The 18,896-nt window shown below is 43.6% G+C and overlaps 2 protein-coding genes across 5 annotated transcripts in view; one reads left to right on the top strand and one right to left on the bottom strand.

The window, feature by feature from the left end:
• Positions 1-16,205, top strand: part of LOC103460101 (voltage-gated potassium channel regulatory subunit KCNG4-like) — a 258,663-nt gene extending 242,458 nt beyond the window's left edge. Inside the window, exon 3 of one of the 2 annotated variants that reach the window (XR_014087041.1) lies at positions 16,012-16,205. The gene's annotated coding sequence lies outside the window, so the exon portion shown is untranslated. Of the gene's footprint in view, positions 1-15,364; positions 15,384-16,011 lie in introns of those variants that run through there. The other variant, XR_014087042.1, reaches the window with a different exon arrangement.
• The window catches only part of LOC103460131 (multiple epidermal growth factor-like domains protein 11), a 114,993-nt gene that overhangs the window by 55,055 nt on the left and 41,042 nt on the right, over positions 1-18,896 (bottom strand). For 2 of the 3 annotated variants that reach the window (XM_081605650.1, XM_081605652.1), the window contains exon 6: positions 12,106-12,198. In XM_081605650.1, the coding sequence (XP_081461776.1) occupies positions 12,106-12,198 (93 nt within the window). Of the gene's footprint in view, positions 1-12,105; positions 12,199-12,422; positions 12,743-18,896 lie in introns of those variants that run through there. The other variant, XM_081605651.1, reaches the window with a different exon arrangement.

Genomic DNA, 18,896 nt, shown 5'->3' with positions numbered 1-18,896 from the left:
ATGAATAATTCCAGTCCATTTTCAAAGTCAAAGAGGAGAAGAGATGAGGAAGAGGAGAGGAGAGGCCTCTTCATCTGAAAGGCCGTAAACAAGCCGCTCTGGAAATTAATCAGGAAGAAACGGAGAGGAAGAGGAGGAAGAGGAGCGAGTGGTCGACTCGTTAGCTTCCTTAACGCCGTGTCCGTCATGAGTTTGGGCTCCCCAGCAGCAGGAGGAGGACGGGTAATGAAAAGGTTTCTGAGGTGACGAGGCGGCCCTTCCTCGCTCCTCTTCCTCTGAGTCGCTGAAGATTGATGGAGGAAGAAGAGCTTGATAAGAAAACGGCGATCTGTTTTCAGAAACACAAGCTGAGCATAGGGGGGAAACGTCTGAGCGACGAAACGGAAAACATTTCTCTGAATCCCGGACATGTTGGGTCGCATTTTAATCAACAAAATATGAAACATTTTCAATTCAAAAAACATTTTGGAAGCTACATTTTTCAGAACGGAGAGAAGTTTTATTCTATCCATTCATCTTCTTAGTTCCTCCTGATAATTCAGGGAGCATCTGTAGAAATGTGGGCATTAGCGTTAGCTGCTACACGCTTAGCATGGAGATGCTATTTTAGGCTAGCATAGCTTCACTGATAGGCTAACTGCTTTTTGCTCAGCTTGAACACAACAATAATGTTTTCCAGCGTCCAATCAGATCGTTTAGAAGCAGAAATGAATCCCCAGAGAAGCGTTTCCATAGCGACTGTTAGCGACGTGCGTCAGATTTACAGACGTACCAGAAACACAGGAATACAAAGGTTCCAGCCAGAAAAAACCCAACAAGCATTAAAAAGTGATTAATTGTGTTAAACTGGTGTTAATATCCATGTAATGAATTAATCAACATGAATGTGTTAAAGTCTCGGCTCTAAGTGAAGCAGAACCTGCCTGACAGCATGAAGTAGGCCTAAAGAGGACAAAATGCCTCACATCATCCACTTCCTGCTCCGATGCTCCAGCCATCAGTTTGGGACCTTTAGCTCAAGAGCAGCTCCAGCTGCGGTGTGGCCTAGTCAAAGGTCACACTGTGGTGTGACCTTAAACATGCAGTTCTGCCAGAAAACCCTCCAATGTGTCTGAATTAAACACGTCCAGGAAAGCAGAGGAGGTCAAAGTTCATCCATGTGAGGCTGCAGCTGAGGATGAACAAACACTTTAACACTGAGCTGCTTCCAGAGGAACATTTTAAACAATAAACGTGTAAATGGACGCTGCCTGGTGTGATGTCATCAGAGCTCGCTTATCAGACCCGGTCGCAGAGTTTGGCTGATCCCTGGTTTGGTGCTGCTGCCGGTTAGACACTGAGGTGTGCTGCTGCTGGCTGACCTCTGATTAGCTCCTGCTGCTGAGGAGAGAGAGGTCAGAGGTCGCAGCTGAAGCCTCTGAAGGAAGTCGGGACTGAAACGGTCCTCTGACCTTTCTAAAGACTCCAGCAGAAATAATACACAAGATGAAGTTCCTCTCAGCTTCAGTCTGAAATGTTCATCTAAATTGTCAGAAAAGATTCTGACATTTGGGCCAAAACGCTTCAGGAATCCGTCGCTCTGCAATCAAAACCATTTCCTAAAGAGAAGCCGCAGAAAATCCTCCAAACACCCGCAGTGACATTTCAGGCTGTGTAATTCAGCCGACCGGCAGGAAACGCTGAAGGCTCGTTTTTCTCCCACCCAGCAGGAAGAACCGGGCCTCCCGGCGGCGGCGGCCAGCCGCCCGTCGCCACGGAAACAGAGCTAGTGTCTTTCGGAGACTGCGGTGAAATTTGATTAAAAAGTTTTGTTGGTAAATTAATTTTGAGCAAACGCAGAGGGGGGTAAAAGGACAGGGCATGCTGATGCAGCTGCAGGCAGTAATTGGACTTGGCAGCAGGGTGAACCCAGAGCGGGACGTTCTGCCGGGTGATCAGGGATGCCGAGTCCGGGTCAGTCTGGACGGACCAGGACCTGCCAGCGGAGATGCTGACATGTTCTGGTCCGTTAAAGTGGAATTATTCTGCAGAATTCACGTTTTTATACTTCCATTTGGATTTCTAAAAACATCACAAAACAAACAAAACGCCCAGCTGTTTTTTGGCAGTGAGCTCATGTTTTTTTGGTGTCTGGAAAATGCGAAGTTTCAAAAACCTCCGGAATGTAACGTCACAAATCAGGAAGCTTAGCCTGTTACCTAGCAACCCCGTATGTGCTGGACAATGGCTGCTGGAAAAGACGAGAGTTTTGTCGTTGACTCACCATCCAGAAACCACTTAGTGCTTCTGGTTGGTTGTGCAGGAGACTCCACTTCTGCTTTTCAAAGATGTCTGGTTGTATAATCTGTTTGCAGCAATTTTCATGTGTGAGTGTAAAAGTTGAGTTGGGGGCGTGGCCAGCCGTAGCTTGTTTGGATTTAAAGTGACAGAGGCCCTAAAACAGAACTGAACTGACTGATTATCTAAGAATGATTTTGTGCATAAAATGAACATACTTTCTAACCCCATAGATCTATAACAACCTGACAAAGGCAGAAAACAGGTCAGCTTTAAAACGACACTGAGATGCTAATGCTACACATGGAGCTACTCCACACAAACAAGATGCAAAGCTACAATAATGGAAGCATCATTCCCACCACCGCAGTCCAGTTCGCTGTAATCCAACTCCAGTCCATCTGCCTAGTCAAAGTCCGGTTCAGTTGGTGAGGTGTAAATGCTAACCGACCTCTGACCTCTGGTTCTCCAAACCTCGGTCTGGGTTCGGTTGAAGTGAACTCTGGTTCGGTTTGAATGTGAACGCCCAGCAGACCAGAGACCTGGACCACAGCGCAGGGCATTCTGGGTAAATACAACCAAAGCTAACATGCTAGCCTAGCGCTAGCAGCAGAAATGGCTCCTGGTCTTTAGCCTAAAGAGAAATCCTCCAACCGCTAAAATCCTCCATCTTGTTTCCATCTGGTGAAGAAGGAAGTTGCTCTCAGCGTCTTCAGAGGTTTTTGTGTCGTTTCCTTCAGTGGTTCTTGGTGCAGCGCCCCCACAGGCCAGGAGGGGAACAGAACTGGAGATGTAAATGTTTTGGTCCTAATAGAACCGAGTCTACCGGACTATCAGGAGGGAAACATCCTAAATGTCTCTGCATGGCAGTGAAACTTCCAGTCTGTCATAAAACTGTCAGTTTCCTCTGACAGGTCCAGGAAGGGACAGAACCCAGCAGACGATCCGGATAATGGTGGCTGACCTCGTCGTTTCACCCGTCCAACGCAGGCAACAGCTCCTGTCTATCTAATGACGTTTGTGTTAATGAGCAGCGATGAAGAGGCGGGAAGGAAGAGTCCAGATTAAACCAACAAAAACAGTGAGATAAAAACATCTTTGGGTTCAGTTGGATGTTTGAGCGTTTCACAGCGTCTTAACGAGACAATTAAAAGTCGCTTCAGCGAAGAAGATCTCGCCGCTCTGAGGAGAGGATTTTCCAGTCGTTGCTGAAAGTTTCATGTCCAGTGAGAGCAACAGAGAGGGAGGTGAAAAGGTTTCCACTGACTCTCATTAACCTCGCAGCCAGAACCGGGCCGGGCTGGAGGGTCGGCACAGGGTCTGGGAGGAATGCTGACTCCCTCATTTAAGACACAAGACAGAAGGACACATCAGCAGATTTACAGATTTACAAACCGGAGAGCTGCAGCTAATGAAGGCTACGATAGCAGGAAGACGTACAATAAACCTGTGGTCGGACTCCAGTAAGCATTAATTTATCACATCTTAATAAACAAGATAAGCCACATTTTCAATCCAAACCCCTTTTAACCGTTAAGTTATTGAATAAATAAATATATACAGTCCTATATAAATAGACTGGAGTCTGGTTAAAGCGGACCGGAGTCGGGCGAAAGCGGACTGGAGTTTGATCAAAGCGGACTGGAGTCGGGTTAAAGCGGACTGGAGTCGGGTTAAAGCGGACTGGAGTCGGGTGAAAGCGGACTGGAGTCGGGCGAAAGCGGACTGGAGTCGGGTGAAAGCGGACTGGAGTCGGGTGAAAGCGGACTGGAGTCGGGTGAAAGCGGACTGGACTCGGGTGAAAGCGGACTGGAGTCGGGTGAAAGCGGACTGGAGTCGGGTTAAAGCGGACTGGAGTCGGGTTAAAGCGGACTGGAGTCGGGTTACAGCGGACTGGAGCTGGGTTAAAGCGGACTGGAGTCGGGTTAAAGCGGACTGGAGTCGGGTGAAAGCGGACTGGAGTCGGGTGAAAGCGGACTGGACATGACTGATGAAGCCTTGGTGAGTCCAGGCTGGATTGACTGGCAGGAGGAAATGTTATGGTTGCAGATTTACGATGCAAATTGCTGTTTGCATCGTAAATCTGTTTACAGCAACAACGTAAAGAAGAGCGAGGCGACCACAGGTGAAAAACGAGGAGCGTTTCGATCAGTCGGAGCAGCAGAAAGGACTCATAGCTCATCAGCTCCTGATCTTCAGCTCTGGACCTGAACATCAGCGGAGGAGACATGAAGACACGAGTATCAGGCGCTTTGTCTCCTCTCAGCTGCTAATTAACTCCATCAGTTTAACTTTCTGCTCTGACTTCACTGCAGGGGAAATGTAAAACACCGGCGCGTCCCGGGGGGCCCGGCGCTCCGGCTGAAGCCCTTGAACTCGGTGACCTCCCGGATAAAAACACTAACTAAGGAAGGCGAGCGAGCGCCGGCGTCTAATTGATACAGGAGGTAATCTTCATGAAGGGCCGCTGCTCCTTTTCAGCTCCTGCCGGGGCTTACTTCATGCCTCCCAGAGTCAATTGCTCGCTGCAGGTGGAATTGGCTTCTTTTTGTCTCCCAGAGGAGGGATGACCTTCCCATCCCATTCAGAGCGCCGAGGCGCTGCCCCGCACCGCCGGGGATAGACGACTCAGGAATCCTGTCACGTTCGTCTCCAACCTGTCGCCTCGCTTTACTCCAGGCTCCTTTAAAGTGTTTCACCTTGCAAAGCTGCAGCTTTTCCCTCCTGGAGCTTCTTTATCTGCTGCGTTTCATGAACAAATGTTTGGTGATGCAGGCGGAACGGCTTTAATCTGGGAGGACGACAACGATTCAGCTGCCGCAAAGCACATTTTAAAGTTCATTAAGCAATCAGGAAATGACGCGTTGACTTTTAATATAAAGAGGAAACTGTTATTAATCATAACAAGTATTTAAAAACAACAGGAAAGCCGTAAAGAGGCTTTTTAAAATTTAATGTTAACTTATTACAAAGAAGACCTTTTATCCCCAGAAGTTCATTTCAAGGGTTGCAGTTATTATCCATTTATTTTTATAATTTGTTACAATATTTAATAAGCAAACAGGTAGTTAAATGTTATAATTTAATTTAGTAAATAGCTAATATTACATATTTATATTTAGTTTTTCTAAATGTATAAACAGACAACAAACAACATATACTATGCAATATATTAATATTACAAAAAATGTATTCCTATTTTTTATATATAATTTATTGATATAGTTACATAAACATATAATGAACAATATATAATGATTGTTTTCATTTTATTATTGAATTATTTTAATAATTACATTTTATAATTCAATCATTTAATACAAAATAGTTATATTTGTTATTCTTTAACATTGCATCATATATTATTATAATATAATATGAATTAATATGGCTGAATTTGTTATATTAATTTATTATTACATATTAATTACTATTATAATTACATTTTATTATTTATATATTCAATTATTTTATCAAATTTATTTAATAAATCAAGTTTTTTTTATGAATAAAAGGGTAAAAGTGAAGCAACAGGGAGTTCTGTTTATGTGCTGGAATGATAAAATGATGAACTACCTGCAGCACATGAACTGGTTCATGTTCAACAGTCATTTCGGGGATCAAGTCTTTAAAACAGATCAGTGGAAAATGAGCAAAGATGTGTCGCCATGTTGCATTTCTGAAGCTTTTCTGCATCAGCCTGCTTTCTGCTGCCGCTCCCACAAACATCGAAACGTTTTTTTATCTCCGTCGCAGTCGAAGCAAAGCAAGCTGATGATGCAACGCAATAAAATCCTGCAGGGCCAGAGGTGGCGGCATGAAGCAGAAGTTAGGAGACTGAAACAAACTCTGGGCCGCTGGGAAAGCGTTTCCTGCAGACTGATGTGTTCTCCTGCTGGAGGAAGTGGCAGCATGAAGGAACACACACATGCCAGGAGAGATGAAGAGCTGCAGATCCATCACTCTGCAGCTCAGAGCTGCGCTGTGGCGCGGCGATAAGGAGCGAAGCGATCCGCAGCCGGACCTTAACGGGATTTTCCCAACGCTTTGGAGGTAAACTGGAAAAGTCAGCTGAACAGAAACATCCATGCAGCATTTCAGATTCCTTCTGCTCAGGGAATATTTCCTGTTTTCCCACCTGCATCAATCAGATGTAGAGGAAGCAGAGGGAGATGCTGCTGCTTCCTCTTCCGTGTCCCTGCAGGTCCTGATGGCTCAACATGTTCAGCCTCCTGTTGCTCTTTATCAGGAGGAATAATCACGTTTTTCCTTTTTCCATCCCAGACTGTCAAGTTTCATCCATTAACGGAAAAACAACCAAACAGGGCAGCCGATCACTAAAAAGGCATGTTAGAGTAAACTGCTGAGACGTCTGTTTCCATGACAACAAATGGAAACCTGTGCGAACCTTAAAACTGTGCTAATAAAAGAGCAGCAGGGCACTGAGAGCATCTAGCAGCTCTCAACCTTCTGACGGAGTTTAATGTCTGACAAACCATCAAGATTTCAGCTGCTGAGTTCTTGAGCTTCACCAAACCTCCACTGAGCTCCGATTAGAGGAACAAACGCCCCCAACCAACCCGAGACCAAACCAGAAGCCAAACCTCTACATGCATCCAGGGTCCAAAACATCTCCGTCCATCCAAAGACCAAATCTCTCTATCAAGAGTTTTCTGGGCCTCAGTGAGTTAATAATCATGTCCAAGTTCTTTGTCCCATTTATAGTTTCCAAATTCGACTCGTTTCCCAGTGAGGATGAGTCCGGCCTGCAGGCAGATGACCCAAACCCGCACCATGATGCAACCTCCCACCATCACAGTCTGGCTGCTGGGACTGGTTCCTGCTCTTCCACCAAACATCTGGAGAACGGACCCATCCGTGTTCCACTGGGCGACGGTCCTATGAGCCCAGAGAAGCTGCTTCCTGCTCTGAGGAGAACAGAAGCTAGCGATAGCCCTCACGCTAACATTAGCCTTGTAGCTAACAAAAGTATTTTAGCACATTTTTTATATATTACCCATGGTAAGCCGTCATTGTCTGTCACACACGTAACTAAACAATCAAATGAAATGACATTTAATTATGTAAAGGAGACCTCTAACGCTTCCATGAACAGGTTCAGACAAACAGGCAGAACTTCAGCTGCAGGACTGTTTGTTTTCCTTCCATCCAGATGGTTTTGTTTCAAAAGTGAGAAGTTTAGGCCTCCCCAGTTTGATGGACAGGAAACGTAATTTTACCTCCAGTGAGGTGATTCCTGTTAGCCGAAAACATCGAAGGCCTGCATGGCCCACAAGCCGGGCAATAACACCGACTCTCCAGAACAACACACTGGGATTTCTGACGGTTCCTATGGGCGATTTTTCCTGACAGCTGGAATGTTTTCCGTCTTCCAGACAGAAAATATCCAAACAGGAAGTCAGCGTGGCTCCAGATCCCAGCTTACCTCTGAAAACTTACCTCAGTCCACCTGTAACCTTGAAAAACATAATATAAAATAATGAGGTTAGTTCTGAAAACTTTGACTCCACCCTTAGAAAGTGAATTTCCACAGCTTTATTTTGTTTATAGATACCGATGTTCATCAGGTGTGATTAAAAAGAGCTGATCGATGAATCCCTGGCTGCTCCGCTAACTCATCACACCTGCTTCATGTTTCCAACCAGCCGGTCTGCAGTACCGACACATTACGTCTTTATCAACACATATTACAGCTAAATTTAAAAAACACAGCAAACATCATGAAGGAGGCGGCTCTCATCCCGAGTTAAAGCGGCAGTACAGACCAAACATGACCACAGGAACCGTCTTCTAAAACATCAGACAATCAGCTAAACTCGACGTCTGAGTCAGAGGAAAGATTCGCTCTCACTGCGCAACTGAAGAGATTTTCCTGCAGGTGGGAATCAGATAAAAATGTTTCCAGATTCACCTGAGGAAAAGACGAAGGTGTTAAGATGAAATAAACAACCACAGATGGAAACTTAAAGTCATCCTGAGTGTTTGGTTTCTCTTTCTTCTCTCTAACAGGAACTTAATCAATACTTCATCATTTGCCTGGGTGAGGATTTACCTAACCTCTTCTGCAGCCCAGCAGGGACAATAAAAACAGATAAACAAAGACGGGGAGCGGGCGCTGAAGGGGGCTCATTAAGAGCCGATGGACCCAAATCCCTCTTTAACAAACACACATGCACACATGTTCCCTTCAGTTTAGATACAGCATTGAAAACCCCAACCACTTCCAGCATAATTTTAACCAAAGCACAATTTAGCTACCAGTTTGTAGTACAAAAATCCCATTACTAAGGATGTAAATAATTTATTTACTGACGATTGTTAATTAATGGTTTAGTAGATTAAAATTATTCCAATAGATTAATTTATAACTTCCACTTAGATCTTCTTCTACTGTTGTAGTTTGGTCGCCATCCCGCAGAGGGCGCCACTGGTCATCCACAAGCAAACCCAGTTGATACAGAAATCAAGATGGCAGCCATGTTAGAATGGGAAAGTGGGATGATAAATTTTCTTTATGCGGTTCTGAGTAGAAATATAAACACTTGACAAACTCCAAAAATTACTGATGTGCTTCGAAGTCGATAAAGTCTGCGCTGATCCTCACTGACAGAACATCCGCATGAATATTCCTCTGTTCATGAGGATTATGTGCCTCACGTTTTATTTTTCTCATCTTTTATTTCTCAATTCAGCAACTGAGGAGATTACTGTTTTATTATATTTTCTAAATATATCTAAACTTAATGTAAAAAAAATTTGTTAGTTTATTCAGTTAGTATTTAATAGATACAAAATAAAGATAATCCCTTCATGTTATGGAACCACAGTCGACCTTCTTAATACAAGAAAAAACTCATGTTTTTAAGAAAAATGTTGCTTATCAATTAATCGGTGAGATCCATCACCTTCAGATTAACTCAATTGATAACTTCTACCTCTATTTTGTATAGGTGCACAAAATATAATGATAGGACTTTTATTTTGAAGGCCACTATTGCTTTCTTAATAACATAATTGTTTATTAGGAAAGCAATAGGCCTCATTTGCTGAGGCAAATTTGCTGATGTGCCTCAGCAAATGTGTTGAATACCTTTCAAAAAGTTAGTTTAGCATTTAAATATGTTTAATGTTAAAAAAATAAATAAACTGATGCACAATGCAGAGTTTTCTACAAGGCACAGATTTCTTAATGTTTCTCTGCTGAAATCGACTGTACAGTTGTGCTTAGTGTGGAGAACATATAACGGTGTTTAAAGATTACAATTTCACCCGCAACCATGAGATGAAACATGAGAGAAGTACAGGAATTTGACTGATGCAGAGCAAGATGAGCTTCAGTGGAAAGCTAGTGAAACCACGACAGCAACAACATTTTTAAAAAGCTCCACTCTTCCAGGGACGCAGCAGCCAGACCCGCTTTGCTAGACCCAGCAAAATTACAGGATATGGCAAAGTATTCTCTGATGGGGAGTTTATTCTCCGTTTGGTGGAGTCTGCAGAGCTAAATTACTCTGAGAAAAAAGATGCATTAGCAGACATGTAGGCCTGACTAATATGCAATAAATCAATTAATTGCATAATCAATTAAAATGAGCTCAATAATTTCCATTTGCATGATTTATTGTTTTTCTCTTTTCTCCTTTCTTTCTATCAAAAACTGGATGACAAAAGTCTACAACTTGCAAATTTTAAAAGATCAATTTAAGACTTCATAATTCATTTTATTTGTTGTTCCTGTTATTTTGTTTATTTATTTTGGATATTTAAAATCTCTTCCAGTGTTAAATTTTCATTAGGATTGAAAGTTTATTGATATTTGAAAATGTGTTCTTGCATTATTATGCCTGTACCATTATATTAAATGAAAATGGTCTCAAAACAACAATAACTTCTGGGCCAATTTATCTTCCAGCTAAATTTGTTATCGAGATAGGCATGCAGACATGTTTCTGCGCACCACAATGAGTCGGATTGAGAACACTGCAGCATATCTGGCGCTTCAGCTGCCAAAAACCCCAGAAAATTTTGACTTGTTTTATTTGGTGGATTGTGATGTCCATAAAACATCCTGAACATGGGACACGCCCTTTACTGTTGATATGATTCACCAATAAATTAACTAAGTGAAGAAGCATTCTCTCCGAGTTGAGCCAAACAAAAACACTGTTTTGCTTTTAGTTATTGCTTTTTTGAAAAGTGATGTTGGTGTTTGAAAACTAGTTAATAAAGTTATGACGCTGTTTCATAAATGCTGCAAAAAATGCACATTTTCAAAATTATTTTTAGAAAGTTAAGCAGTACAAAAAGTTTCTGCTTCACACTTGCTCGTTTGATACGTTTGGCTTACTGTTAGTTATTGATGTAAATTGATGCTGGCATTCTATGTTGTCGAATAACTAACCATTGCAAAAACTGAGATGTCTAAAAAGTATGAGACCTTTTAGATAATAAAGAATACATGGCCTTTGAACATGAATGAAATTTATTACATAGCCACTTTAGAAAAATTACGATTTTGCTTTTGTCCCCATAAGGTCCTTCGGTCCTCAGAAGGCACATACTGGACCAGGTCACATAAAGTCACATAGACAAGCGTGCGCGCACACACACACACACACACACACACACACACACACACACACACACAGCTCACGTTTACACCTAAGCTGCAGAGGAAATGAGGAGACAAACTGGAAATGAGACGAATCAGCCTTGATTCGGCTCCAAGATAACATCAATAGCAACATTTTGTCACAAAGTGGCCTAAACAAAACATTTCACAGAGCTGCTGATTGGTCTGTTTCAGGGGTTGAAGGTGGTTTCAACTTCTCCATCAAGGTCTGCGTATAAAACGCTTGATTCCTGTCTGAATCCTGCAGAGGGTTTTATCAGCAGCAGACAGACGTTTGAAACTAAAGCTGAATTTATCAAAATGTGTTCAAACATTACGGAGCTGAGAGAAGCTGCTGAATATGAAATCAGCTGAGAGGCCGTTAGGTTGACGTAGTGAGGTTGAAGGGACAGATTATTCAATCATTTTGCTTCTAAATTGTTGAATAAATACACACATGAGCTCAACAACAGAGATATTTATGGGTTTCAATCTGCTCTTCAACCTTCAGATTGGAGCAGAGGATTATTCATCTTTCCAGATGAGTGTTATTCATCTGATCGTTCATGGAGCTTCTTTAGAAATGTGGACTCTGACGTTAGCATTAGCATTGAGATGCTACGTATTTTATGCTAGAATGGCTCCACTGACAGGCTAACTGCTTTTAGCACAACTTGAACACAACAACAACGGTTTCCAGCGTCCAATCAGATCGCTCAGAAGTTCGGTCGTCCACAGCTGACTGAGTAGTTTGTGCCTCAGATTTACGGACGTATCAGAAACACATAAATACAAAGTCTCAGGACATTCACATGTAAAAAACTAAAATTTGTCAATTGTGTTAAAATCTGTGTAATTAATAGAAATAAACATGTTAAAGTCCCAACCCTGATATCAATACTCTGTTTAGACATCATAGATTCAGAACAATCATTTATTACCAAAAACATTTCGCTTTACTTTCTCAAAGCTGAATTTTGTTTGCTTGTTTCTGCACTTGCTGAGATAAACACCAAGCACATTTCCTCCTCTGTTGCACGGTTATTTATTCCTGCTTGTTTGCTCTTTCTATTCTTCAATAAGACACATTTTAAATGCAAACCTGCTCTGAATATTCACATCCAACATGGAAGCGAACTTAAGAGAAAAACCAAGCGTCTCCAGCGATGTGAGCTCTTGTGTTGGTGCGTACTCACCGCTGGAGCAGTCCAGCCCCCCCCAGCCCGGCTCACACTGGCAGGTGTCCGGAGAAACGCAGCGGCCGTGGACACACTCCTCCGTACACAGCGCTGCGGAGAAACAGGACGACCCACATCAGCAATCTGGACCAGGAAAAGCTCACCGGGGGGTCGAGGCTCATCAGGGCTCAAACTAACTGTTAAAGGAAGGTTTTGTGGTGATCTTTAATGAAAACTGTTTGACTTTTTTGTGTAAATAAATCTGCGTACTGGAGGTTAAACGTGGTTCAGGGTTAAAGTCAGAAATGAGGACGAACAAAAGCAAAGCCTCTGACCTCCTGATGCTCCATGACAGCCGCTGTGCTTTTCCTCACTGGGTCGTTTTACATAAAACATTAGAAAGGCAGGGATTCATCCATCAACAACTTACTTTCTGACTGTTCTCACTGTTTATTTATTCACTAACCTGCTCTAAAATCTCCCCGGTCCTGATAAGAAGTGATATCTGCATTGTACAGCAGGCAGATAAGGAAGCTGCGGCGCTCATTTCTCACCCTGAGATGGTTTCATATTTCATTATGACAGGACCTTACAGCTGAGAGCAATCAGACGCTTCAGAGCAAACAAGGCAGGACGTGGTTTCATGAGGCTGCGGCGCGTCATTCTGCCGTTATCTCACAATAAGGCAGAAGACGTCGCCTGGAGAGGCACGAAGAAGAGAGGAGAGCAAAAACTCCACGGAGGAGGAGAAGAAGAAGAGCGGATTCATCCCCCAGATGGAAATCATCTGGAAAAATACATTTTTACTTGAAATAAAATCTGTTAAAACCGTTTAATTTATTTTTGGACGAAGTGAAAATCCCTCTTATTCCAACACATAGAGGATCTTTGCTAAATTAATCTGTCAATCCAGGATTTCATGACGGTTTTTGTGATTTCTCTCAATCAAAACGTTTCGGTTTCGTGGCGTTAAATCAGAAAAATTTGCAAGGAATTTTATGATATTTCCATTTGTATCTGATGGTAAATGCGCCTTGTTGACCAGAAACACCGCCACCTGCAGGTTGGAGTTAGTATTAGGAGAGACCATGTCTGTGAAAAATATGCCTTAAATTCATAATTATATAACAGCGTGAAAAAAATGCAAAGATCTGTTGATTTTGCCTAAATCCCAAAAGTCTATTCAACATTAAACCTTTGCTTAATGTTGTAAATATATTTTTAAGTTGCTGTTTTCTCACTTCCTGCAGGAGATAGCTGTGCTACCGTGGCAACACGCTTTCTTTTTCTTCTCCAATATTGTTTCTACCTTCCAGGATTTTGCGATTATTTTTGTGATTTTTTTCTTTGCAAACAAAATCACTGATTCTTTGGTGCCACTGTAAAAATACTTGCAAGGAATTTTTTCCTCATTAAACAAAAAAAAAATCTACATATCGAAGAAAAAAGATGAGAAATGAATGAATGAATGAATGAATGAATGAATGAATGAATGTGTAATGCAGCTCAAATGCTTAGTAATTTTTCAGACTCGGCGTTTCAGTCAGAAAAGCTGTGAGCTTCGTGTAAACGTCTCCAGCTTTAATGACCAAAGAGCAGCTAGTTTCGTTTTTTGGATTGAGGGTCGGAAAGAGCAGGAAAACTTTGAGCGCCTCCTCCGCAGCAGCAGCCCAGCTTTGACTAATTAACAGGTTTTTTCGGCGCGGCGGAGCCGTTTCTCTGTTTGTCAGCCGGACTCGGCCGTTTTCAGGAATCTGGGTGTCAAACGGAGAAAAGCAATCAGAGATGCTGTCCTGAGCTTCCTCCCTGTTCCAGCTCACTTTTTAATTAGTGTGCAGACAAACACACATGAAGCTGTTGACACAGGAGAAGCTGTAACCTTTCTGAGTGGAGTTGGGAAGCAGAAGCTGCTTCGTCTCGGTTTCATGAGGAGAGATGATCTAAATGCTGCATCATGTCACAGATCTTCACTCTGCTGTCGCCTTTTCTCAAACATAAACCCACAAGTTGACTAGACATGCAGGATCAAACGCTGTGAGCATCACAGCCTCATGGAAACTTGGATGATTTGGACGCGGCTCTGCTGACGGTGAAGAGCTGAAGTGAGGAGTTCAGGCTGCAGACGGATTGCAGGGCCTTCAGCCACTCGGCTCACGTTTGCTCCTTTTCCCTCCCAGTCACACAGAATGGACTCACTACTTTTAAACGCATTATTGTGTTACTGTTATTGTGCGTGTGATGAATGTTGTCAGCGTGTTGAGTTTGTTCCGACTCATATTTCCGTTCCTGCGGGTTTTTTCACATCATCCTTCAAACGGACAGCGAGCCGAAGTCGCCGCTTCCAGATTCATTTCTCTTCGCTCTGCACAAGCATGTCTGCGATCACATTTATATTCCTGTGAACTTCAGGCTTTATTTCACACTGAGCATGCTCACAGACGTCTCTGTTCAAACTGAGCCTGTGAATAATGGAAAGTTTGCTCTTCGGTTCTAAAAGTCGCCTTCAGGAAAAGCAGGATCAGGTCAGACTGTTAGACTGAGACAGTTATTAAAGTCATAATATTAGCAAAACAAAGATGGAAGTCATTTAATGAGAGAAAAGCTTAGACCAGTGTGGTCTCTCATATCGCTACAGATTTATCCATCCATCCATCCATTTTCTTCCGCTTATCCGGGGTCGGGTCGCGGGGGCAGCAGCTTCAGAAGGGAGGCCCAGACTTCCCTCTCCAGCCACTTCTTCCAGCTCCTCCAGGAATCCCAAGGCGTTCCCAGGCCATAGAGAGACATAGTCCCTCCAGCGTGTCCTGGGTCTGTCTTCCCCGAAGCCTCCTCCCGGATTTATTCTCATATTATTTATATTATTACGTCTTAATAATGCGACTCTATTGTTGTGGATTTTGTCCATCCGGCCCTAAAACTTGTCGTATTTCTTTGTAATTTGGCCAAATTTACAGGGAAACATCTGTAAACGATCAATTCTCTAAGATCAGAACCGCTTGTGACACGTAGTGTGAAATATTTAAATTCTCCTTAAAGCTGGCGGCTATTTTAATGTGAGAAAAATAACAACCGCTTAGAAAAACTAAACATTGCAGAAGGTCCAGCTGTTCTCCTCTTTCAGTGGAAACCGCCTGATTTACAGATGCAAATTAATCCATCCATTTTCTAACTCCTGGTCCCTCAGTGGGTCGGGAGGAGCTGGTGCCTCTCCAGGTAACGTTCCGGGCGAGAGGCGGGGTCACCTGGACAGGTCACCTGGACAGGTCACCCTGGACAGGTCGCCAGTCTGTCGCAGGTCAACACAGAGACACACAACCACACACACACACTCACACCTAGGAGCAATTTAGACAGGCCAATTAACCTGACAGTCATGTTTCTGGACTGTGGGAGGAAACCGGAGTACCTGGAGAAAACCCACCATGCACAGGGAGAACATGGAGACTCCATGCAGAAAGACCGGGAATCGAACCCAGAACCTTCTTGCTGCAAGGCAACAGCTCTACCAACTGCGCCACTGTGCAGCCCCCAAATTAATCCTAAAATCTACAAATAAATTGTAAAATTACATTTTCTTATCGTTTGAAATTCAGGACCGAAACTCCTGGTCGTCAAAAACAACCTGCCAGGAAACGGTTCTGGTCCAAAAATGAGTTTTGAAACGCATCTTTGATATTAAATCCTAGAAAAGCGTTTTAGCTTTCAGTAAATGAGCTGAAGTCCTTGTTTTTTCACAGAGTTAAAGCTCAGATCTTAACCAGAGGCAGGACTAATGAAGCTCTAGCCTGGTGCTGAAGGTCCAGCAGGTTCTGCTTCCATCCATCCATCCATTTTCTTGCACCCTTTTTTCCCTCAGTGGGGTCGGGAGGTGCTGGTTCCTCTCCAGCCAACGTTTCGGGCGAGAGGCGGGGTCACCCTGGACAGGTCGCCAGTCTGTCGCAGGGCAACACAGAGACACACAACCATGCACACACACACTCACACCTAGGGAGAATTTGGAGAGGCCAATTAACCTGACAGTCATGTTTCTGGACTGTGGGAGGAAACCGGAGTACCTGGAGAAAACCCACCATGCACAGGGAGAACATGGAGACTCCATGCAGAAAGACCCCCGGCCGGGAATCGAACCCAGAACCTTCTTGCTGCAAGGCATCAGCTCTACCAACTGCGCCACTGTGCAGCCAGGTTCTGCTTCCTCCTCAGTAAAACGTAACTGGAGCGCTGCTGTGTGTAAACTTCAGGCTGAAATGTTTCTGCTGCCCAGCATATTTTATGAGGCCGATAAAACGCCTCGCAGTGTCGCGCTCAGATTTTAATAAGAGAGGCAGGAGCTGTGGTCGTCCTGGAGGAGAGAAGATTAATCTTTAAAGGGACGGTGATCCTTTCATCCCGAGCAGGAAGCGCTCCACGCAGGATTACATCAGCAGCGGCTCCAACAAGATTAATAGATATCAAATGAAATAATCGCAGCTTAATTCCAGCCATTGTCTCAGCGTGCTGAAGCAGCCGCCGGCGCCCTTGAAGCCGCAGGATGTTGAACATCAGCGAAGACGCACCTGAAGTTCTGCCGCCTGCAGGAGGCGCCGTCCTGGACGCCTCCAGCTCTGAACCCGGTTCAGTTTGACTAAACGGATCCATCAATTGAAAAGTTACTTGTTTATAGGGGCACTGTGTGTTTTCCATATTCCACTTTATATCATAATCAGTAACTGTTTCCTTCAGTTGCTATTAAAATGCTAAAAACATTTAAAATCTGATTTAATAGAAATTTTACTTCCTGATTTGAAATTGGGCGTCTGTCTCTTTAAGAACTCCTGCTCTTCCTGAAGCTCCGCCTCCAGGCAGTCATCCCAACATGGCTCCTCTATTAACCCTTTAGCGACATTTTTCCTGGCGTCGCTCTGAGCAGCAGCTCCACTGGCTGTTTGCTAATTGCTGCTGGCTAGTCTGAAGGAGCAGAGGCTAGGATTTCTCAAACATGCATGATGAGGGAATAACATAAAAACCTAACGGAAAGTCAAACTGTCGCTTTAAAGGTTTAAAAGTTCAACATTTTACAAATTTTAAAAGTCAGAAATATGCTGAGCTACAAAAACAGCAAATAAACTGCAAGAGTCGCTACGGCTAGCGAGCCGCTAGCTGTCGCTCAGCCAATGAGAGCAGGAGTCGCTACGGTTAGCGAGCTGCTAGCTGTTGCTCAGCCAATCAGAGCAGGAGTCGCTACAATTAGCGAGCCGCTAGCTGCCGCTCAGCCAATCAGAGCAGGAGTCGCTACCGTTAGCGAGCCGCTAGCTGCCGCTCAGCCAATCAGAGCTGGAGTCGCTACCGTTAGCGAGCCGCTAGCTGTTGCTCAGCCAATCAGAGCTGGAGTCGCTACCGTTAGCGAGCCGCTAGCTGCCGCTCAGCCAATCAGAGCAGGAGTCGCTACGGTTAGCGAGCCGCTAGCTGCCGCTCAGCCAATCAGAGCAGGAGTCGCTACGGTTAGCGAGCCGCTAGCTGCCGCTCAGCCAATCAGAGCAGGAGTCGCTACCGTTAGCGAGCCGCTAGCTGCCGCTCAGCCAATCAGAGCAGGAGTCGCTACCGTTAGCGAGCCGCCAGCTGTTGCTCAGCCAATCAGAGCAGGAGTCGCTACCGTTAGCGAGCCGCTAGCTGCCGCTCAGCCAATCAGAGCAGGAGTCGCTACCGTTAGCGAGCCGCTAGCTGCCGCTCAGCCAATCAGAGTCGGAGGTCACAGCATCAAACAAAGCAGTCAGAGGTTTTCGTCCAGAGTCTCCGGGGAGAAGACAGCCGTTGTTTACCAGCAGATGTTGAATGAATGACACAATGTCCCCCCGCTGACCTCTGACCCCCAGGCAGTCCCCCTCTGTTCAGGGACAAAGCAGCTCTGAACCATAGAGTTTACCATGTAGAGTGGATAATTGACTTCTGCAGCTGAATGGAGACGATTTTAATATCGTTTTTCTCCTCCGGGCTTTTCTGTCGTATTTCTGTAAATTTAACTTTTAGTTTTATTTGTGATGAACCCAGAAAAGGATTTAGATCAGTGACTCTGTAGCTTATTTTATCAGAAACTGTAGAGTTTCACTATTTAGAAATGAATTTAGAAACTTGGCCTGAACAGGAGAACTTAGTTCACAGACTGAACAACTTTAGTTTTCTTTCCTCTTTTCTTTCCTTTGGTTTGTTCTTTTGTTTGTATTTCCCTTTAATTCACGTAAAGCACTTTGAATTACCTTGTTGCTGAAAATGTGCTGTATAAATAAAATTACTTTACCTAGAAAATAATTCAAACTCCAACTTTAAAGTCAGTTTACGGAGCTTTAAATAAAAAATCTGTTTGCAAAATAATAACTTCCCTTTAATCAGCAATAATCAAGTTATGAAATAATTTCATTTGGTTGAATCTGACAAACGTTTTAATAAATCAGAGACCTAAAGATTCGCTTTACCAAACAACACAACTTAAAAACAAACATCTACTTTAGGAAAGAGGCGGAGTTTCATTTCTGTTGTTACAATTTAAAGATAAACATAAAAGAGGATGCAGACACTTTTCTTTTTTTTCTTTTTTAAAGTACAGATTCCAACAAGATGACAGGAAAACATTTAAAATCGCGTTACTGGAAAAAAGAAAAATTGTTAAAAACCTGGATTTGTTCTTATTTCTCCATTTAAAAACGTGAACTGGTTCGTTTTAATGTTTAGCCAAAGTCATTAGGAGCATGAGAAAAGAAAGTGCGCCTCCTTCAGGCCGCTGGTTGGAAACACGGAGCTGCTCTTCACCACTTTAACTGCTTCATGCAGCAAAA

The sequence above is a fragment of the Poecilia reticulata genome, chromosome 3 (genome assembly GCF_904066995.2).
Source record: "Poecilia reticulata chromosome 3, P_reticulata-male-v2, whole genome shotgun sequence".
In the NCBI taxonomy this organism is placed as follows: domain Eukaryota; kingdom Metazoa; phylum Chordata; class Actinopteri; order Cyprinodontiformes; family Poeciliidae; genus Poecilia; species Poecilia reticulata.
The sequence above is the reverse complement of the archived record's forward strand: the minus strand, read 5'-3'. Positions and strand labels throughout refer to the sequence as shown.